Source organism: Larus michahellis, chromosome 6, assembly GCF_964199755.1.
Source record: "Larus michahellis chromosome 6, bLarMic1.1, whole genome shotgun sequence".
Lineage (NCBI taxonomy): Eukaryota > Metazoa > Chordata > Aves > Charadriiformes > Laridae > Larus > Larus michahellis.
The window spans coordinates 15,254,767-15,277,252 of NC_133901.1; the positions used below are offsets into that span (position 1 = coordinate 15,254,767).

At 51.8% G+C, this 22,486-nt stretch overlaps 2 protein-coding genes across 5 annotated transcripts; one reads left to right on the forward strand and one right to left on the reverse strand.

The window, feature by feature from the left end:
• The first annotated feature begins 13 nt into the window (after positions 1-13).
• On the forward strand, positions 14-4,723 carry CEP19 (centrosomal protein 19). Of its 3 annotated transcripts, XM_074591720.1 has the most exons (4): positions 14-133; positions 348-1,101; positions 2,603-2,801; positions 3,718-4,723. In XM_074591720.1, exons 3-4 carry the CDS (start codon positions 2,672-2,674, stop codon positions 4,077-4,079), a joined length of 492 nt encoding a protein of 163 aa, XP_074447821.1. In that variant the 5' UTR covers positions 14-133; positions 348-1,101; positions 2,603-2,671; the 3' UTR covers positions 4,080-4,723. The 3 variants fall into 3 exon arrangements, with proteins under 3 accessions (XP_074447821.1, XP_074447820.1, XP_074447822.1); XM_074591719.1 differs by lacking the exon at positions 348-1,101; XM_074591721.1 differs by lacking the exons at positions 14-133; positions 348-1,101 and adding an exon at positions 2,200-2,249.
• A 1,460-nt stretch (positions 4,724-6,183) lies between these two features.
• On the reverse strand, positions 6,184-14,226 carry NRROS (negative regulator of reactive oxygen species). Of its 2 annotated transcripts, XM_074591723.1 has the most exons (5): positions 14,144-14,226; positions 11,590-11,703; positions 10,861-10,984; positions 7,666-10,610; positions 6,184-6,513 (listed from the first exon to the last, which is right to left on the reverse strand). In XM_074591723.1, the coding sequence occupies exons 1-4, from the start codon at positions 14,209-14,211 to the stop codon at positions 8,643-8,645; spliced, it is 2,274 nt and encodes a 757-aa protein (XP_074447824.1). In that variant the 5' UTR covers positions 14,212-14,226; the 3' UTR covers positions 6,184-6,513; positions 7,666-8,642. The 2 variants fall into 2 exon arrangements, with proteins under 2 accessions (XP_074447824.1, XP_074447823.1); XM_074591722.1 differs by lacking the exons at positions 6,184-6,513; positions 11,590-11,703; positions 14,144-14,226 and adding an exon at positions 12,379-12,518 and having other exon boundaries at positions 7,510-10,610.
• Between the last annotated feature and the right edge of the window lie 8,260 nt (positions 14,227-22,486).

Below are 22,486 nucleotides of genomic sequence, written 5' to 3' on the forward strand. Positions count from 1 at the left end.
GGCCTGCGGCGGAAGGGCCCGGCGGCGGCGCCGTAGCCATGGCAACCGCGCAGCGCAGGCTGCGGTGGAGCGGGGTGGGCTGAAGCTGCTGCTGGGTCCCGGCCCTGGGAGGAGATCGGCTCCGCCGGCTGAGGTGAGGGGAAGGGGTGAGAGGCGGGAAGGACGAACCCGGTCTTGCCCCGCTTCTCTTCTGTCTCCGCGTTTGGGCCTCGACCGCGCACGGCCCCGAGGGTTGGTTCGCCTGGCAGAAAGAGGCGGTAGAAAAGTGGCTTTTTAACGGCGAAAGTAGCTCTGCTGCTGCACAGAACTTGGCAGGGGGGAAAAAAACCCACCTATTTGTGTTACAGAGCTACTGGAACCGGCCTTTCGTGCCTGGTAGCAAAGGTCTCTGCCTGCGTTACCTGAAGATACGAAACCTCTTTCACGCGGATCCGCGTGGCTGCTTCTCAACGTTTGTATTTCTCGTCTAAGGATTCCTTTGCTGCTTCAGAGGTGGAGGCCCACTCTTCTGATCATCAGTCACCCTTCAAAAAGCCATTTTGGTTCAGTTTGAAACATCATTTCTCATTTTAGGGTATTGAAAGTGACTCTCGAGTGACTTCTTGCTTTTCTCCCCAACTCATAGAACTATTTAAAAGCAAAAGGTATAGCGGCTGTAGTTAATTTCGAGTATTGAGAAAATTACTGCAAATTGGAACTCTTTCCTATATGGTTTTTAACAAAGAAGGAAGACTTCGAGGCAGCTTCAAAGTAGCTTTTGAAGATTAAAGCAATTTTTCTTGATTTGGAGACATATGTTAATTTTTGGAGTACAATTTCTTCCTTACTGCAATCTGTAGAGTAGTTGGAGAAGAAGAGAACCTTCACATTTGATATATTTTCCCTTATTTAAAACCAAAAGAAAAATAACACATGCATTCAGTGTTGTACACTAAGCCGGGAAAGAGGATCTGCAGCAGATCTGGAGCTTCAAGTCTCCTCTAATATTTCACCTGACTGGAAAAGGGGACGGAGCCAAGGGCAGGGCTGACGCTGAGGAGTTCTCAAGAGCGTTTTGGGTACGGACAAATGCGATAAGGCAGAAAAAGAGAAGTTGTCGCTGTAAGTCAGACTGACAATTCCCCCCCCTCCTCTTGCAAGACAAAATGCTTCAGAGAAGAGTAGAAAGGATAATTATGGATTAACTTCCTAACCTCATTCATGTAGTATCTGACCAACACACTGATACTTGAGAGTTTAGTAGTCCGTACTTTAAAATTATATTCTCGGACGTGTGGCATGTGCTAATCTGTATAAATACAGCCGTATGTTCAGTGGGTCAGTCAGCCCTTCCTCCCTCTTTCCAGCCTTTTTCTCCACCTTCTAAGTAAGGCAAAGCTTTCCGGTTCCTACACACACACGCAGCAGCTCAGCATTTTCAAATCTTCTGACATCCTTCACCTTCATGAATGTTTTGTAATTTAAGATCTACCAGTGGTAACATGCCGTGTAAAAAGCATTTCCGTGTGTCGCTTGGGAATTCTCAGTTCTTCAGTTTCATCGATGGTGTATGTTAGTTTGAGGAGGAGTAAACAGTTGAACATCATCTTCTCTCTTTAAAATGAATTCATATTTTCATTGTCACCTAATAAGGAGTCTACTTACTTTCGTCCTTCATTTCTGAATCTCTTCTCTGCCCTTATCCCATCTGTCGTGGGTGACAGATACGCTGCTGTACTGAGGTCTCCCTGAAACTGTAAGAAAGCTTTACAAAAACTGACTAAGGTATCCCTCCTTTTAAAATCTTTTTAAAAAGGGAGGAATTCCAGTGTTACATACGTCAATGTTATGGATGCAAAGTTCTCCCTTACCATATGACATAAGGAATATGATATCCCCAGGTTTGTGACAGAAACAGAGACAAAGGATATTTGAACCATATCGGTACATTTGTATCTATTCAAAGCAAATACATGTAACAGACAAGTATGTATAATAGAATTCTGTCTTTATTGCATCTCTTGCAACATTCAGATTTAATTTTGTGGAAACTCTTTCAGTGGGGTTCCAAGACATTTCAAATTTTCATTTTATCTGCATTTTTCTGAAGATTTTTTTTCAAATATGCTCAAATAAGCTCGTAGCAGAAATATACCGTTGTATGCTTACAGAAAAATTGGCTTCTCCCCGAAGTCACACCTGGAGCTTTCACAGGAACTGCCAGACCATACAAAGTTAAAAGCCTGGTGGTTAGAGCAGGAAAGGGTTTGGTAAGTAATTCCTGGCTTTCCAGAGCAACGGATACAATATGCCGTAAGTGTTGTTTGTGAAGAAACTGTCATACATTGATTTACTATTTTATGACATTTTTCACTTTAAAAAATTAATAAATATCTAAAAAGTATCTTTTATGACAAGGATGTAAACCAGGAGTTGGGATTCATTCTGCGCCCTGGCACCCGGCTCACAGACTGTGCAGGGACCTGTTCACGTTCCACTGAAATCAGAGAGACACCCTGGCTGCGTGTCTTTGCTGAACTTGGGTCACTCTAACCCTGACAGAAAGAACAGGACCGAGAGACACTCACACTTTCTTTCCCTTTTTTCTTTTCCTGTTTTTCAGTGAGCTTTGAGGTTCCTGAGGACACCTCTGATAAAGCTGACCACGCTGCAGCCAGCACGAAGAGCTGTAATGACTTACATTGCAAAGAAGTGCGGCGTCTGCTTTCAGCCTCCATCCATTGTCCTGATCTACAAAGACGGCAGCGAGGATAAGACTCGCCAGCGCATCATGCCTGTCCGAAATTTCTCCCGGTTCTCAGGTGCGGTGTGTTACTTGTAGCCTTCCCCAAGTCCCCTCCAAACACAGGTAGTTGATAACAGCATTTTTAGTAACAGCTGGGCGGCTTCTCACCGGTGCGCAGGGAGTGCAAAGAGGGGTTGATTTGGGGTAAGGCTGTCGTCCCTGAGGAGCCCAGGGCTACATCTGAACTGGAATAGTGGATCTGCTAAACCTGGAGGTCTTCCCTGTGAGGGTTTGGGAGAAGAGAAACACAACCCAGTAGTGTGCGCTGGCAGCCCAGAAACCCCCCGCACCCTGGGCTGCATCCCCAGCAGCATGGGCAGCAGGGCGAGGGAGGGGATTCGGCCCCTCTGCTCTGCTCGGGGGAGACCCCCCTGCAGTGCTGCCTCCAGCTCTGGGGCACCAAGAGCAGAAGGACACGGAGCTGTTGGAGCGGAGCCAGAGGAGGCCCCGGAGATGCTGGGAGGGCTGGAGCCCCTCTGCTGTGAGGACAGGCTGAGAGAGCTGAGAGGGTTCAGCCTGGAGAAGAGAAGGCTCCGGGGAGACCTTATAGCAGCTTTCCAGTAACTGAAGGGAGCCTACAAGAAAGCTGGAGAGAGACTTTTTACAAGGGCATGATAGGATGAGGGGTAACAATTTTAAACTGGAAGAGGAGAGATTTAGATGAGATCTGAGGAAGCAATTCTTTGCTGTGAGGGTGGTGGGACGCTGGCCCAGGTTGTGGTCCAGAGAAGCTGTGGCTGCCCCATCCCTGGAGGGGTTCAAGGACAGATTGGATGGGGCTGGGAGCAACCTGGTCTGGTGGGAGGTGTCCCTGCCCAGGGCAGGGGGGTGGAACAAGGTGATCTTCAGGGTCCCTTCCAACCCAAACCATTCTGTGATTCTAAGAGGATCTGTTTATGGGATGAGATTCTTCATGGTGGCTTTCTCTTTAGACTGCAGCTTGGCTGCTGAGCAGCTGAAGAATAACCCTCGGCACAAGGTTTACCTAGAAGGAGTCTCACTGCATCAGCTACAGAAGCTGTACAGTTTGCTGAAAGGTCACCTGGGAGGAGAGAGCCTGGCTGAGAGCTTGGAAAAGTTTCAGCGGGAGGAGACCATTGATCCAGAAGAGGATATGAACAAACTAGATGACAAGGAACTAGCCAAAAGGAAGAGCATCATGGACGAGCTCTTTGAAAAGAACAGGAAGAAGAAGGACGACCCAGATTTCATCTATGACATTGAGGTTGAGTTTCCACAGGATGAGCAGCTGGAGTCCTGTGGCTGGGACGTGGAGTCGGATGAAGAAATCTGATTCTGGACAAAGGTGCCTTGGATGGGCAGTTCAGAGACAAATCTCACAGTCCCAACAGCGAGAATGATGTCAGCGTACGTATCTCACTGCATCGTTTTCAGTTCACGCCGCCGATGCACGTTACATTGGTACGGAGAACCCAAGGCGTAAGATGCTACAGCAATTCCAGGTTTAAGTGAACTTTGTTTAAGAAGCCAGACTCGATGAAATGGAAATTGGGCAGCTGAACTTACTGGGTGTTTTTAGTCTTTGCCTATGTATGAGTGCCTAAAGTAATTTAAAATTATTTACTCTCACTTGTTTACATTGCAGTCAGCTTTGGCTGAAAACCTCACCAGCTTGCCTTGCTGTGGTTTCTCTTCAGCTTCCTCTGAAAATGAAGTGTTAAATATTTATGTCCTGAAAGTAGTGTTAAAGCTTTATTTTATGCATATGGTATTTATTGTTATTTCTCGGAATGTTAAATATATATTAGTCTCTCTGGATAAATCAACGTTGCATTGAGAATATTACCCTGGCGTTTCCTGAACAATGCTTAATTCACTAGCTTCAGCTTACACAAATATAAATCCTTATATTTAAGAAACAGAATACCTAGAAAGTAAGTCTTGAAAATACTTTTGAAAATACAGTAATTTCAAGCTAATGGAGTGAGGTGTTTTGCTTCCTTCTACTACTAGGTGATGCTGTCTCAGATAGTGTTCATTTCTGGGAAAACATGCTTGAACGATCTGAAAAAAAGTAGTGTGGTAGAAGGTCCCAAAGGCCGAGAGTCATTTTAGAACAAAACAAAACCTTTACCCCTGCTGCCGCATCAGCCTACAGTTCCCGGCTCACTCAAAATCCTGCTAGGGGAGAACCTGATGTGACACGTAAAGTTACAGCAAAAGGTCCTCCACGTAATGTTTTGATGGTCACTGAGAAATTCATCTCCGCAAAGGAATATTTTAGTTTTTAATCCCATTGTCCACCTCAAACCTGGCTGGTTTGTACTAGCCAGGTCCTTGTAAGAATTGGAGGACTAAAATTCTTTAGAGAATTATGTGACACCAAAAGCTCCCCAGGTTTTGGCTTTCGGAGTCTGTGTGGCTGTGAGAGTTGTGAGTGAGACGGGCCTTCATCCCAGGTTGAGTGGCCTCAGCAAATTGATGCCAGAGGCAACTTAAGAGAGTAAAGTGCCTCCAAGACAGTTCCCGTCTTCCTTCTTGCAACCGCAAATGAATTTAAACCTGTCAATTTTATCAATAAGACATTGTGTCATAGCTCAGAAGCTGGGGTTTGGAAGAGCTCTCCTCCCGTGCACTGAAATGATAGAGCCAGTTCTGTGAAAAACCTGAAATGGGTGTCAGTTAAACCACTGTCCTTTGTCATCACTGGAGAAGATGAGAGAGCTTATGTTTGTCCAAGGAAGTCTTCAGTTAGAGGAGAAATGGAAACCGATGCCTCATTGGCCAAAAATTTAAAAAAATATGGCCTGACTCAGCTCTTCCACCCACCAAGGGGTGTGTAGATCTCTGGCACAGGCCTTGCTCTGTTTCCACCCAAAAATAGCAACATAACAGCATATAAAGATCTCCCACTTGGGTGGGAGGGGATGCGTGGGGACCTCTGCTCCACACCCTGCCTACCCTAGGCTCAGGCCAACCCGCACCCGGCTTTGCCCTGGTGGGGCTCAGAGGATGGAGCCTTCACCCCATCCCCGGGCACGGCCGTCCTCACTGGATGAGGTCTACATGAGGTCTAACAAGTGCCTAGTTGAGGGGGGTAAGCACCACCCTGGACTATGAAATTCTTTGCTGGCCCAGTCCTCCAGCCCACCCGTCCTTCAGGATGGCAGCCCTACCCAGTATCAACTGGTCTTCCCAATTCGGGCTCATCTGTGAGCTCGACACAAAGGCACTCCATGGCCTCCTCCAGATCATGGACAAAGACACCAAACGGCACAGATCCCAGATCAGACCCCTGCCGTATGTGTCTTCTCACCAGCCTCCTGGTACAGCACGTCCTACTAACAGTGCATCCCTCTGTGCTTGATCATCCAACTGATCTTCGCCTAGCTGGTTGCCTGCCTGCCCACCCAGACCATGACATCCTCACTTGGATGCAAGAACATTGCGGGATACAGTGTTGAAAGTCTTGATGAAGTTGAGGGAAAGGGCACCCACTGCTCTCCCCTTGCCTACAAATCCAGACGTTTCTTCATAAGAGGAAAGCAAGTTGGTCAGGCATGACTTACCCTTGGTCAGTCCACACTGCCTGCTCCCAGACACCTTCTTCTTCTAGAAACACGCTCCAAGAAAGTACACTCCATGGCTTTCCCAACATGAGGGGGACCATCGGGCTGCTCCCCAGGATGTCCTTTTGGCCGTGACTGAAGATGGGTATGACATTTGCCTTTCTCACGTCACTGAGGAACTCCCCTGGTCTCCATGACCTTGCAAAGATGACGAACGTCAGCTTTTTAAGGACATGAACCACTCTAAAAGTGGAAGCTTGTCTTGTTGCCCTGACATCCCTTGCACGTCCCAGCTCCGGGTGAGCCTTGGCTTTCCCTGTGCCTGGGCAAAGCTTCTAACCCCTCCCATGACAGAGGAGCATTGAGTATCCCCCACATCAGCTTAATATGAGCAAGAATTCCCATGATTTATCCACACTCGGGGCAGTGCCAGGCACCCAAGTTCCTACCTATGTGCACTCCTGCATCTGCACCCCACATCTCCCCACCAAAAGGAGAAGCAGCAGCAGCCATGGCAGTGGAGGAACTGCACACATCCACCCCCCGAGGCCGGACCCGGCACCCACAGTAGGGGGGGAAATGGCCCCAGGGAGTGTGGTGCTCACAGGCGCACCCCGCCAGCATGGAGACACCGAAAGATGGCTGCGGTACCCAGTGCTGGCGCAGACCCACTGGAGGACATCGTGGGGACATATTTATAGGTCACTGTTGTCCCTCGGGCCTGCGGCTTACAGGCAAAAGAACGGCTGAAATAGGCTGAGGGATTCCCCAGCTGGGGCCTGATTTGGTTTTGGCTATTTCAGTCTAAAACTGGGCCAGAAAGCAGCCGTTTTCTGAGGCAGATTTGACAGCTGGGTTTCCAGAGCCTTGCCAGCGCTCGGCCCCAGTGGTGCTGGCGACGGGTCCAGCATGGTCCAATCTACGCTGTCTTTCCCAGCCCAGCACGGCATTCAGCCACGCAAGGCTCACCAGTGGCCTCGGTCCCTGTCCCCACGCCTGCTGCCCTGCTGGCCCCCGCCTGCGTGGGCCCCCAGCATCGCCCCCAGCCCCACACCAACCTCAGCCGCCTGCCAGGACAACCCCAGTGTGAGGTGGAGTGACACGGGGCTGTCTGGGGGGTGTGTCTCGAGCCCCCAGCACACCCCGCATAGCCCCGCCGAGCTCATCTGAGGCCAGGCAAGGACGAGCCCCCATCATGCCCACCCTGGCACCGCCACTTGCTCCCCCGCACCCCACGTTCCCGGCAAACTCAGGCACGCGTTTCTCTGGAGACATCCCAACGGCGCCGCAGGAGAAAGTCGCTCCGGTTCTCAGGAGCGCAAACCACCGTGGCTTCTCATTTCCACCCACCGAGGAACAAAGCGGCGCTTCCCCAGCTAGTGCGCTGCTGGTACGGGGGAGCCGGTACTCGCTGCGTGTGTGGCTGGATGGAGGAAACCCCCCCACGCTGCCAGAGCCGACAAGCCCGCCAGAGCGGGGCTTGCGCAACGAGGAGGAAGGCTTTCTCTTATTTTATCTCCTTTGCATCTGGTTAATCCAGCAGTTGCTGGAGGAAAATAAATTTATGATAAAATATCACTGCCAATATAATTTATTCTCACGTCTTTCAGTCCATATTCTACATCGTTGTAGCTTGGGCTATTTTTAATGGGCTCTTCCAGCCAGGATCGTGGCTTAACCAAGCAACGACACCCCAAAACGTGTCTTTCAGCCCTGCTGACAACGCCCGTCTTATCAGCACACGCACCCGGGTGCACGCCCAGGGCTGCCTGCGAGTTTGCTGGTGCCGGCAGCCGCTGCTGGAGTCAGAGCAGCGTGGGACGCCACGGCCACGGAGACCCTTCTCTGCAGTGCCTGGGTGACGCTCGCTCCCTCCCTCCCGGGGCAATTCCTGGAGGCTGGTTGCAGAGCTGGGGGAGGTTTTGAAGCAGAGTGTTGGCTACGGGGGTGAATAAATAAAAGGATCTGCCTGAAGGGGGGCAAAAAACAGCTCTGAGGGGCAACTGGCCATGAGCCTTTGGCCAAGAGGTATTTGATGTGACATCCACTTGGCGCTCGTCAACACCACCTGAAGGTTTCTGCTGATGACATGCCCCTCGAAGGCACCCAGCATGGCCCCAGGCTCCAACACCGGACACGGTCCCGCACCCTTTGGGTACCCTTTAGCGGTATCTACGGTACCCGTAGCAGGAACAGCAACTCTCCCAGCACCCCCTGGTCCTCCATCCATCAAGTCTCCATCTCACCCACCTCCAAGGGGTTATTGCCTGTAATCCTGACGACCCGCTCGCATGTGCCATTCCCGAGCCCTTCCTCCTCCTCAGCCATCAGTAAGGGTTGGACACCCCACACCGGCTCTTCACCATTTTCAGCAGCTTTTGTTTGAGCATGAGGAAGACGACAGCGAAGGCCACCAGGAGCGTCAGGCAGGTGGGCAGCGCCAGCACCAGGTAGAGGAGCGCCAGGTCGGCCGTCTGCCAGCGGCAGCTCTGCAGGACAGGCTCAGGCAGCGCCCTGGGGCTCAACGTGCGGGAGGCATAGCTGCAGGTCACCTCCTGCCAGTCGGGGATCTGCAACCCCTCAAGCCGCTGCAGGGCGTCCCACCAGCCCAGCGTGCAGCAGTTGTAGGGGTTTCGGCTGAGGTAGATCTCCTGCAGGCTCTTCGCCAGCGGTGTCCGTGTGACGTCCATCAGGAGAGCCGGGAGGCAGTTGTCCCGCAGGTCCAGGCTGTGCAGTTCCAGGACGCTCAGCGAGGTGGGGAAGACAGTCAAGGAGTTCCCCGATAGGTCCAAGCGCACGAGGCCGTTAAAGGCAGAGAAGTCCACGGTAGTGGAGGAGAGGCTGGTGTTCCTCAGAGACAACACCCGCAGCGTCAGAGCAAGGTCCTGCAGCCACTCCAGGTCCCCAGACAATGCCTGATGGTTGTCGGAGAGGTCCAAATACATCAGCGATGTCCCCTGGAAGGGGTGTCCGCCCAGTCCCCGCAGCCCACAACCAGCCAAGGAAAGATGAGTCAAGGTCTCAATACCCCTGATGTCCACACAGGGGGGACTCTCCACTTCGCCTGCGACAGCTGGCTGGGGACAGAGGTCGACCCGGTTGCGGCTGAGGTCCACAGTAGCAATCTTCCTGGTGTAGGTGAAAACCTCAGGAGGAAGCACCCGCAGCCTGTTGGTGCTGAGATTGAAGAGCTGCAGGTTGGGGAGGACATCCCTGGCGCCCACCTCCGCCCCCAGCTCCGCCAGCTGGTTCTGGCTGAGGTCCAGCTCCGTCAGCATGGCTAAGGGGTCCCCCTCTGACAGGTGGAATGTCTCCAGGCAGTTCTGGTTGAGCTTCAGGTGGGTCAGGGAAGGCATCTGGGCCAGGAAGCCCTCCGGCAGGTACCAGACCTGGTTCTGGCTCATGTCCAGGAGCTGCAGGGAGGAGAGGTTGCTGTGGCAGATCTCATCCCAGAGGCTGACCGTTGTGATGTTGGTGGAGTTGCCATCAATAAGCAGGAACTGCACCGTCACGTTCGCCAGGGATGTGCCGTTGGGGAGGCGCTGGTAGAAGCTCATCTCATTGTCCTTCAGCAGCAAGGTGTGCAGCTTGCTCTGACGGGGCAACACGGGGAAGAAGAGGAGGCGGTTGTGGGACAGGTCCAACACCTCCAGCTCAAAGAGGTCATCACTTTCCAGGGCCAGAAACCACTCGATGACATTGTTGCTGACATTGAGCACCCTGAGCTGGGTCAGGCTAAACTCCAATACACATGGAAGGTAGTTGTAAGCTATGTTGAGCCTCTGCAGCCTTTGCAGCCCTTCAAAAGCTTGGTCAATCTCAAAGATGTAGTTCTTCTCCAGGTTCAGCTCCAACAGCTGTGTCAGGTTTGCAAAGACGGATGAGTCCAGCCTCATGATGATGTTCCTGGCCACAGACAAGGACTCCAAGGAAGACAGGTTCCAGATTAAAACCGATACCATGTCCTCAGTGAGGCGGTTTCCAGCTAGATCCAACGTCCTCAAGGCTGGCAGAGCAGAAAGAGCCGCTGCTGTCAGAGAGTAGTTGGTGAAGAGGACGTTGTCTGCCAAGGAGAGCACATGGAGGCCTTGGCTCCTGAGGAAGGCGCCAGGCTGGATGAGCTCCAGCCGGTTCTTGGTCAAGCTGAGTCGCCGCAGCTGTTGGTACATGAGCAGAGAGGCATTGCCCAGAACCTGAATAGTGTTGTCATCAAGCAACAGCTCCTCGGTATCACCTCGAAGATTTCCTGGGACAGAGCTCAGCCATCTCCCCGTGCAGTCCACGGTGCTCTGCACCTAAAGCAAGAAGTGGATACGTAACACTGCTCTGAGAGGCGGGAGATGGGGGTAGACGAGGAGGGAGAAGTTTTGGGAGCAGAGTGAGGATGAAGGAGGTGGGCCTATGGTTAGAGCCTCAGCAGCCCAGTCCACTCCTTAGCTAAGCTGGTAGCTGGGAGGGAGAAGGTCTGGAGATGCTGAGGAACCTGGGCTTTGCAGGGCAGGACGAAGCAATCAGAAGGGTGAGGGTTTGCAAGAGAGAACTTACGAGCTCACAGCCGCCAGGAAACGTTGCCCAGGCTGCGAGTGCCCCGCTTCCCCATCCCACTGCCAGGAGGACCAGAAGCAGGAAGAGACCAGGGAGCGGGGCCTCCATGTCAGCGGCGGCACTCCTGCAGAGACGGAGACAGAGGTGAAAAGGTCAACAGCTGCAGACCACTCATCCCAAAAGGTCCAGGTGTTCCCAGGGAGCCCATCATGGCAGCAGCGATCCTTGTGCACGGCCTGCAGGCAAGCACACAGCTCCCATAGTTGACCCCAGGAGCACCCGGATGGGCTCCCAACACACCATAGCGGTGGCCACCATGCCCCACAAGACCCGGGCCACCACATGCTGCCCATGGAGAAATGGCAGAGAGCCCCATCACTGAGACGACCTGCCCCAGCAGGAGCCCTTGTGGAAGTCCGCCAAGGAGAACCTGGAGGGCAGGAGAAGAGAAGGGACAGGGAGGTGGCAGCCAGTCCCCGCACGGGGCAGAGCGCACGTGGGAAAGGCACTGTCGTCGCTGCACAGGTGCTCGCAAACACCACTGAACTGCAACCCTCGACCAAAGGCTTCCCCACCACTGCCAGGGCCTGCGTCCCCCCTCTCTGGTGCCAAACACTCTCCTGGGGGACACCGACCCAGCCACCAGCGAGTCCCCTCCAGCACCCATCCCTGCCCGAGGTCCTCCCGGGGAATCGGAGGCTCTCCAGTGCGAGGTGCCCTGTTACTAACTTGGTGGAGCCAGAGCTGACAGCATTTGCATCGGGGGAAAAGCTGAACCTCAGGCAAATGAGCAGCGAGGTCTCGGCGAGGGCTCGGCAAGCGGCGCTTTCATAACTGCCAGTGCTTGAAGAAGAAAGAGGGGGTTATTTTTGGCAGCCCGGGGAAGCTGGAGCCTCACAGCACAGAGGGAGCAGGGGACACGTCCTGGGCTGTCTCCTTCCTTGACAGACAAAAGCGTGAAGCCGGTGTCTCATCAAATCTGGTGGGGATGGAGAGGAAGCCTCCCTTCCCTGGACTGGACCTGACGCACAGCAGCTTGCGCCCTCCCAAGCCCTTGGTCTCCAGCAGCACCTCATGTCCAGGCACGGTGGCAGGAGAGGAACTCTGCAAAGACCACGGGCTTTGGCTCCAGCTCTCCTTCAGCCCCTGAACCCCTTTGCAGAAGCTCACACTTTCTTTCCTCCAGCCCAGTGGCCCCCATTGATGCCCAGCGTTGGCCTCCCCCAACATCAGAAGGTCCTCCATCCTCCTGCACCCCTCCCTGGGGCTGCAGGGACGGGCAGCAGCACAGGCAGGAAAGCCGTGCCCGCAGCCCCGCAGCCGAGCCCGCATGCCAGAGGTCTGGGAGCGCCCGCGGTGCTCCCCAGCACCGGCCCACGCAGCCACAGATCTGGCGAGCGTGAGCATCAGCGATGCACGGCCACCATGGATCTTCAAGCTGGTGAGGGGCACTCCCCAAAAACCCCTGGCGGGGTTTCCCCCTCCCCCCAGCAAAAGTATCGGGGGGCAGTTACTCACCGCGTGGGGTGGCACGCAGAGTTTGCCACAACTCATCCTGCAGCCGGCGGCCCCTCCGGCTGCGCTGGGGGGGGCTCCTGGGGCCAAGGGTAGGGGCGACCCGTGGGGTTTCTCTCCCACCCGCTTTCTCGCTTAGCACTAATATAGCCTTTGCGGAAGGAGCTAACGGAAACTGCAGTCACATGGAGGCAGAGAGCGCGGCCAGGCACTTCGCTTACTGATCTCAGCACTTACAACCCGGGTCATGCACTCGCATCAGCTCCCCAGCAAAGGGGAACCGCGGGGGCCGGGCAGGCAGGGAGAGGGGTGGCCAAGGGGAACCGGCTCTAGCAGCTCCCAGCTCTCCCGCTGCTCCCAGGGACAAGCCGGCACTGGGGACAACACTGGCACCATGACTCCTCTGCGCAGCTCCAGCAGCAAAACCCCTGCCAGGGTTTCAGGCAGCAGAGCTAGTGACCCGGGGGGGGTTCTTGCCTGCGGAGCCATGCCACCCACCCTGCCGGGGCTGGCAAAAAGCACCTACACCCATGGTGTCCCTCTAGTCCCCTGCTTGTCTCCAGCATCCAGCACAGGGGCTTCAACAGGAGCCAAGGGACATGCTTCCCACGGGAGAGGAAGAAGATGATGCTTTTCCTTCCCACAGGGGAAGAAGATGCTTTTATTTCCCATTACGTGCCAAGCCAACGTTCAACATGTCCCCAGATGTTGAGTCCCCGCTTTGGGACACCAGCGTGCAGCCCCTCACGTTGTGTAGGTGAGATTCGGGATGCTCAGACCTTTGGGTCTCCTGGGGCCGCTCGGGATTTTTTTGGCAAAGCCAGCACCCAGGGTGCAAGTCAGACCCATCCAGATAAAGGGACCTCCCAAATGCCGATCCCTACGTGAAAGTCGGCATAAATGGCTTTTCCCACAACTGTCAAGGCACAGGGTGACAAAAATCCACATCTCCAAGGCAATATGGACAGGGAGGCCTCTTTCTTCCTCACCCCATCCACCCCCGCTCTCCATCTCCCTTCCCACCCCACATCTCCCCTCCCCCAGGGTCCTGATGCACCCCCAAACTCCAGCAAATCCAGCCGTTGAGTGGGAAAATGGTTTGCCTGGATTTACCTAGCCGGGAAAGGGTTCAAAACCCTAGAGAAAGGATTCAGCTCTGCAACAGGACCCTGTGTGGTGGGATCAGCAGGTACCGCCTGGCAACTTCCATGCTCCATGTCCCAGGCACTGGCACCAACAGGATCTTCTGCAGCAGCTGGGAGATGAACCTTGATACCGCAGCACGCCAAGCCAAGGGACATCACAGCCTGGGTCACCCCCACCTGCCAGACCAAGTGGCCCCCAAGTCCCTGCAGCAACCAGCATAAACGATTTTCTGCCTTCACCCTAAATTTCATTTCTTCTCTAGAAGGGGACTGAGCTCTCTCATGTCACTCACGGAAAAGCCCTGCGGTTTCATTTCCTCCATTTTCAAGGAAGTTTGAAGTATAAAAATCAAGAAGGAAAAGAGAGAAGCACTCCTCATCCAAGTGAGCTGGAGCAGATGTCAGAAGCTCCGCAGCCGGGGAAAATTCCCAGGGCACTGCTTGAGGTCACAGGAAGGGCTGAGACCGGCTGACGATTACAAACCCACTCCTCATCCCCAAAACCCTGCCATGAGCCCAACCCGCACCAAAACCACTCATCTGATGCTTGGAGACGCAGGAGCTGCCAGAGATTCGCCCCAGGGCTTGGAAGTCCTGAAGCTGTAAATCTCGAGCATCCTCACCTGTGGCAATACTCCACTCGCGGGTCACCTGGAGGCTCCTGGGGGACCTTCTGATGAGATTCCTTCATGTGATGCCACCAAACAAGGGTCAAACCAGCTTCCTCCCGGCAGCCCAGGAGAAGCTGGGAGAGAAAACAACATGCTTCAATCCCCTGCTTCATCCCCACTCCATCACTTTAGTGGATTGAAGCCAAGCCAGCGTAACCTCCTTTCCCCAGCAGCGAAGTGCTCGCTGATGGGGCGCCATGGGGTGGGAGAGCCCCCACACCGCCCGGCCGCGTTTTGACCACCCTGTCCTGCCCAAAAAACGGCTGCTTAGCAGGGCTGCTCCCCGCAGAGCGGCCACCAGCAGCACTGCATTTCACACTTTCCCCACATCCTGCAGCCAGAGGGTTTTGAAAACATCCCGAAGCTGGTGCCTGCTCCCCTCCTCTTCCTCTCAAGCAGCACCATGCCCCCACCCAGCCCTCCCAGTAAGGACTGGATGTGTGCTTTGAGGGCTTTTTATTTATTTTTTAATATCAGCGCAGTAAAGGGATAGGGATTGAGCTGCCAGGAGCTGCTGGTCTGATCAGCTCTCCAGGAAGCTCCAACCCAGCTCAACGGCGCAGGTGGATTAAACCGAAGGAGATTCAGCCACTTGGAGCAGCGTCCACACGTGCAACTGCAATTCCTGCAGCTGCAGGAGAGGACCGGGAATCCCCATGCGGTTTTACACCCAGTGAGCTTCCTCCATTCCTCCCGCCTCCTCTTCCCTCCAAACCATCTTTTTGCCCTTAACAACGCTCCAAATTGTCAAGCACACACCAAGAGAAAAGCTGCAACGAGAGGGCAGCCTCCCTGTCGCCCCGGGACTGCTGCGCCCAGCACGGGACCCCAGGGAAAGGAGAAACTGCAACAGAAAACAGCAACCCCATCACCGCACCTCTGCGTGCCCCTCATTTTCCTGCAGTGATTTATTCCGGAATGGAAGCACCAAGAGAAAGGTCACTCACGGTTCACACACAGTCTGGGATGAGTCGGGGCAAAGCGAAACAGAAGTGTTTCTCCACAGGCTTCCTCCACTCCCACTGCGACAGAGAGCCGGAGAGAATTAAACAAGTCGTTCTGCAAGGCACGGTGACGCAAAGCATCCCCCGAAAAGCCTCCGACTCTACTCAGTCTCCAGCATTTTGCCCGAAAAAGGAGAGGATGCAGAGAGCACCCCTGCAAAGGGACAAAGAGATGGGGAGAAGCAGCAGCTGCTCTGGGAAATGAGCCTGGGAAGGCTTAGATAAATACCTACAGAAACATCATGATCTCCAGGCTGAGGGGAAACCACAAACAGCGTTACAGAAATTATTAGGTAAGCTCGAGCCACCGACTCTGTCGCAGCAGCATCTTGCCTGTTGGACCTCATCAGAAAGGGAGGAGCAGGGTGAAGGCCATCGTCTGCCTCCAGCGGTTCATTCCCAGGCACTGTGGTCAGTAATGATGCCAAAAATGAAAGAAAATCCAAATTTTATCTTTAAAACCCACGTCAAATTCTCATTTGCTGCTTGGCTGAAGTGTGCACAGGCAGCGCAAAGGTACCAAGAAGACACAAGGGAAGAAGTTATTCAATGTAATCACCTGCTCTGGGTAAAACAAGGCAAGCTGAAGGTCTACCCTATCGCAGAAGCTGCCGGTAGTGGCACTTGCCTCTAATTGCAGATGAACTATGAACATAAGAAAGAAAAAAGATCATTCGTTACGTGACCAAAAGGGAAAAGCTAAATCGGCCATCTGGACGGCTTAACTTCAAACTACAACTCTGGAAGTTCACCCAGCTGAATTTCTCTGGGAATTTTTCTGGGAATCCACCCAGTTTATCCCCAGGGAATAATGAAGGATGCGCCCCATGCCGGGATGGCACGGATGCATCAATGTACACGAGCATGGGCACCTCTACAGCCCCAGCGCTGCAGCCGAACCAGAGCTCTGCAAGAAGCACAGCTTCCCTCCAGTGTATTTCTTGCAGGGGAAACCAAGAGACAAAAATCAGCATTTTATAATCAGCTTTCAAAATCTTTTTTTTTTTTTTTTTCTTCCCTCCCCAGCTTTAGCCAAACAACCTGCTTGCTTGTTCACCTAGCCACGCTCCATCTTCTTCCAGGGAAACATATGTGCTAGCACCGGCATTAATCACTGAAATAAAGCTTCAGGTTCTGGTTTCGCAGCGGCTCGTGTGCTTGGGAACCCCCCCGTAGCCAGAGCATCCTCCCGCGGGCCGACTCCACCACTGGGCTCCTGCTCCCTCTCCAGCAGCTCCTGGCTGGCTCCTGCTCTACGATTACCCATTTATCTGCAACTAAGCTCACCATTTGCTCCCCCGTTTTCAGCTGTCAGGAGTCTCCTAGCTTTTGCCAGGTTTTCCGATGGAAAGAAGGAAGAGAGACGACGACTTTGAGGCCAGAATTAGTTCTGGGTTGTTCTGAGCAGAGCGCAGGGTTTACTCGCTTGCCTTTGCGGCAAGGCACTGGCTGCTGACGCCTGCAGACACTGGGGCTGTGCGAGCTCGGGGAGGAGGGGGAAGGAAATAACCCCATTGGACTGACGATGTGCAAGGAGCCCGCAGGGACCCAGGTGAGCTTCCAGCAGGAGCAACTGGGAAAATGACACCTTTGGGCTTGGAGCACATTTGACCAAGGACCTAGACACCAACCAGGAGCAGTAATTTTGAGAGGATCTCTCCTTTGACCATTTAGTCTCCAAAAAGTGCAAGTATCCTCCATGGGGCTCAGAAGAAAGGCAGAAATAGGTCTTAGTAGAAAGCAAAACCGCGTTTCTGGGTGTGCAGCGCCATGCGGGAAGGGAAGGGGGGAGCTGGTCAACAGCTTGGCCACAACCCCTTCCTGGAGCCCTACGCTGGGGGGAGAGCCTCCCCCCCGGTTCCTCTCCCGTAAGCAGGTCCAGCCCAGGCACCTCCATCCCTGCGGTCACCGCTCTTCCTTCTCCCACATCGGAGAGCGTGCAAGATGTAAATGAGGAGGAAGTGGGCCGCAGAAGGGAGAGCCGCAGAAGTGATCTCATTTCCCCCTCTGCTCGCCCGCACACGCGGCCAAGCCCACCCTGCGGCCAGGCTCCTGCTGCCTCTCGTAGCCTTCACCCACCCACCTTTCCCAGGCTGAGGCTTTGAGGTCTGCACGAGGGATCCGCCACCACGCCGAAGCAAACCTCCTCCTCAGAAAGCGGCAGAGCATCCAGATCACAAGGTCTTCGAAGCAGAGCACGCAGGAGGACACACCAGATGCTGAAGCAGCAGAGCCTTGTATTTCTGTAGCAACTGGAAGCCAAGTGCATCTGCTCCCTTACGAGTCATGGTCTGAGATAAACACTACTGGAAGTCCAGATGCTTTAGAGAACTTCTAGCAACACATCTGCAGGAGAAGCAAGTGTCCAGAGCCAGAGAAGACAACTGACCCTTCCTCCCATAGCTCCTCAAAAGCTGGAAAGCCCCACGATCAGGTTGCTTACATCTACAGCTTGGTCTTTGGTTGCACCCAGACCTGAAAGTGTTGCCCAAGTTTTTCCCACAGGGTTGCCAGAGGTGGATAAATTGATCTCAATTTTCTACTGTACCACAAAATAAACCATTAAAAGCAGTAAAAACACCCAACCCATCTACTCCAGCACATTTACCAAAGTTTTCAGCATAAAACTGTCAGGACTGGAGGCTCTGAGTCACCAGAAGGAGAAGGTATGGACAAGTCACTGCCGTGACGTCATTCAGCAATGCAAATTGTAGCAAGAAAAACTCTTCCCATCTGTAGTCACACGTACACCCTTTCCTGCTGCCGTTCTGCTTAAGAGAAGTGAGTAATTGTGTCATTAATGCGAAGGGAAGTGAAACTATCTCAGCTCCTTACAGAGCGAAGCGTATCCCACCCAGCTTCCCCCTCTGGCCAGGAGACCCAACAGCCCTTCTACACCACGGCGTTATCTCACAAACTGCTCTTCTCAAGGTGGATTTCAGTCAGGGCTGGACGTAAGCCAGAACGTTCGGGCTCCCAAAGTCTTCCTTCCCAAGGCCTTCATCCCTTGGGCTCAGCATCCCGTCCTTCCTAGTGGGATACTTGCAGGACAAATGACAAAGGAAAGCCAGTCCGCAGGGTTCGGGATTGGCACGCCCTCTCGCACTTTGGGCATATTCCTTGGTCTCGCGTAAGAAAACAGAAAACTGCCAGGATATGAGTTTCTCTCTGTTTTTTTAAACAAACTCTAACATGAAGGTGACATCGTTGCTGTATCTGAAACCTCATCCCCGCAGCTGTACCTGGGAGAGACTCAAAGCAGCCTTTCACGGTTCAATTTGAGACCTGACTTAACACAGGAAAGCAAGGGGGGGGGAAAGTTCAAGCAGATGCATCTATTGATAAAGCAGAGCTTCCCCTCCGATGCTCCTTCCGAGAAGAGCGGCTAACGGTCTGATGGTAAAGACAAGCCGCATCCCAGAGACACGCAGCAGGGTGGGGTGAAGCCACCGGTTGACATGTAAAAACAACTTATTTCCATACTAATGGGACTCAAGAGAGCGCGAAATGTTCGTTCCAACTCTGCACCGGTTCTGCATACATCAGTTATTTTTTCCGGAATAAGACAAAATCATAGTCTAAAGCTGGGATAAAATCTCTTGGCCGTTTGCAAAGCGTGAGATCCTACCCTCCACCTCCACTCCTGCGCAAGACCTTGCAGAAGGGCTCAGGTGCTCAAGGTCAGATGGGATCCAGCAAGAGAAAAGCGTTCTCCGTCATCTGAGCACCAAAAAAAAAAAAACCCAACCACAACAAAAAACAACAAAAAAAACCCCTCAAAACCCCAACCAAAAAAAAAACCAAGAAAGCCAACAAAAAACACCCAAAAGGTGATTTGGAAGAGGCAGAGGGAGGCTGAAAAGCTTTAACCACTGCAGTATTTGGAACATCATACAAAAAGCATTTTGGCCAACATCCGTTTCCTTACTGGCGGGTTTGTCCACTGGTTTATAATTATAAAGTCACATATTGAAGTTAGTGGAATGTACTTTCTTAAATCACTATGTAAAAGCCACTGGATCTGGCTTACTTCTATGCGTAGGACACTAAGAAAACAAAAACACTTCATAGCCTTGGTTTAAAAACTCATTCGCAGGCTTTCCGTCTCCACTCACCGAAGCTGCAACCAGCAGTTTGTTGCATGTAATCGGGTACCGTGGAGGTTTTGTGGACGGAGAACAGCCCATATCCCGCTCGCTCTCAAATTTAACATGTTATTCAGCCACAGAGGGTCTAGGGAGAGGTCATGAACACAACAGACGCTCACCTACTTGGGTTGAAAACAGGTCTGTGCTTCCTGATACTGATCAGGTTCTGTCTTGCCTCGATTTTCAACTCACCTGCTGCAACGCGAAGCTGACAGGCTGCTTTAAACAAAGGCATCGGGAACGAAAGATGCCAGCGTGCCTTGCCGCAGGTCCGTAACCGAATTGGGATGTTTGCAAGAGAATGGCATTTTGTGGCTGTAGCATACGGACTGCTGTAAAACAGCTGTTTTCACATCTGTCCCTGGCTTTGCCACGCGCCTCCACAGATGCGCAGGCTGCACTGTGCAAGCAACAGCACGTTCACGGCCTGAAATCAGAAGTTCGAGGAAAGGATAATAAAAATATTTTAAAAACCCCACCGTTTTGCAAAACATACAGTAAAATATTTGGGGACGGAGCACCCATCCTGAGCTGTAAAACACTGTAGATATCCCAAGGTGACGTGTCCCTGGATGGTCGCTCATTCACACACGTTAACACTCCTGCTCTTTCTGGATAAAATTACAGAAGGTTTAAGCTGCAGAAACCGGGAGCTCACAAGAAGATCAGACACTACACAAAAGACACAAAAAAGAAGGCTATACCTTCATACTTTTCCCCATTCAAACGTCGCCTGCAGGTAAAGATATAGCTTTTATCATAGCTAGAACAACATGGATTAAAAAGAGAAAATCAATCAAGCAAACATGAAACAACTCCAGCTAGCTCACAACAAATCTGCAAGTGCAGGCGTGGAAGGAAGACAACAGCCTCAGTTTTCGAGCTGGTGAAATTACAGAAGAATAAACAATACTCATAATATACAACAAGTTTTATTTTAAAATCCCTTTCCAATGATTTTGGTTGGGGGTTTTTTCAACCGCAATGGATTTTTTTTATTTTTTTTTTTAACAATCTTTTGATCATATCAATATTTCCTCGTTGTAAATGCTTCAGAGGAAGAAAAGCAAGTCTGGAAAAAAGCAGACCGATAAGTGACTGACTACAGCTACGTCCTTCCCGTTCAACGGCAGTGGTGACATTTTGTCTGAGCCTCTCAAATCCCTTTCTGTCTTTTAAGGTGATCTCGGAGTTCTCAGCTCAGTTCACTGTCACTGAAAATAATTTTCAAAGATTTGCCTTTCAGGATCGAAGGCTCCAATGAAGAAGTATATTTTAAAAATTCAATGCCCGTTATCCACTTCTCCATGATCATCTCTTTCGCTGCGTTTTTTTTTTAGTTTGCTTTGTTATTTTCAGAGGACGGGAAGAAAATGCTAACGGAGAAGGTTCCACATTAAACATCTACTTTGCACAACGCTTAGGAAATTCAAAGTCTTGGCTCCCGCAGCGCTGTTAATTTTGCCCTCTTGTGGGGAGGTGTGAGAAGTCACACAACAGGTACAGCACCATACAGCAGTACGAAAAAAGCTGCTTACAGTATAAAGTAGCAGGTTCAGCATCACTGCAGGAAAAGCCTTCTGTATTAATTAATTTTCCTTTCAACCAAATTACACCATAGTGCGAGGTGGACTACCATCACTTACAGAAATCGAACACATCACGCTCCTAACCACTTAAAAACCGGGTTTTTTTTAATGTAAAAAGGATCCTAGAACAGGTTTCAATAATGTCATTTTCTGGTGACAGATTTCACCGAATTCTCTATAGGGTGCGAGAACCAGCGCTGTTCCCGAGAGCGGCAGCACATACAGCACTTATAGCTGTGCTCCTGCCAGCATCCAGGGCTATTTATAGCAGGATTTAGCTAGAACTGAAATAATCTGTATTGAAACACAGGGGTTCAGGCATCACCGAGGGCTCGTTACCTCTCAAATACTTCGAGAAAATAAGTTTTGTATGATCAAATCAGTATCAGGCCAAGCGTTATTTTAATTCATCGCTGCTGTCATCATCCCAGTGAAAGTGGAAGAGGAAAAAAAAAAAAATATAGAGGCAGCCATCTGGAAAACACAGCCGTGCATTGAGGAAATTTAAAAATGTAGATCACCGGTAAATGGAGAGAAAACTTAATCAGTTCCAGCTCGCTATCGGATTCAGCAGCAGGCAGAGAAGAATCCAGATACATGGGAGGCAGCAGAAGTTCAGCCCACAGGATCACTGCCACCTGCTCCTGGCTACTTCTGTCACCTGTAACATGGCCAAAAGGAACAAAACCAAATGGCGTTTACCAGTAGGAGGCACACACAGGACTCCCAAAAATGCACGCTCACCACTGCATTTTAAAAAGGAAACAAACGTTTTCAAGAAAATATCCCCGCCAGGGTGAGCTTCCCACGCCATCTTGATTTATTAATTTGTTTCAGCAACTTCTCTGTCTTCTTACGGAAAAAATCATCACGCAACTGATTTCAGGCCAACACGACGAGTCACCACTTAAGCCCAGAACAGACTCTGCCCCGAAACAAATGGCCGTATCGAGCCCTTTGCTCCCTTGGACACAGACGTGTGACCAGATCAGGTGACAAACTTCAAGCATCGAAGAGATATCACAGCGCACTTACAATCACACAAAATTCTGCGTTTTATTCAAATGATAGCCAAAGTACTCGGTTATTGAAAAATAATGGATATCCTACAGGATTCTGAAGCCGAGACCTGTGGATCTGACTGATTTCTGTTGTGGGAGCTATAAACACTTGCTGTTCCTCCAGACCAAAGCAGTTAAATCACTAGTCGGGGTAGGGAAAACACTCCAAACACCCGTTTAACTGACTCTGAAGTACCTCAGCCTACAAAAAATTATTCTACATTTTTGTTGAGCCAGCATCAAACCTCTTTGCTCCTGAAGAAGCTGACAGAGATGGCAGCCTAAAGTTCACCACTTAAAAGCAAATTCTCGATGCAGAGAGTTTGCAAAGTGCTTCAGAGCTCACAACCACACCACAGCCTCCTACTTCTTCCCAAAAATCACTTACTTCTTCCTAAAAGCCCCGCAAAATAGCGAACTTCCATAGGGAAAGCTAAAGAAACAGAGAGAAGGTGACCTGGGCAGGAGGCGCCTGGGCAGAGCAGCAGAACCC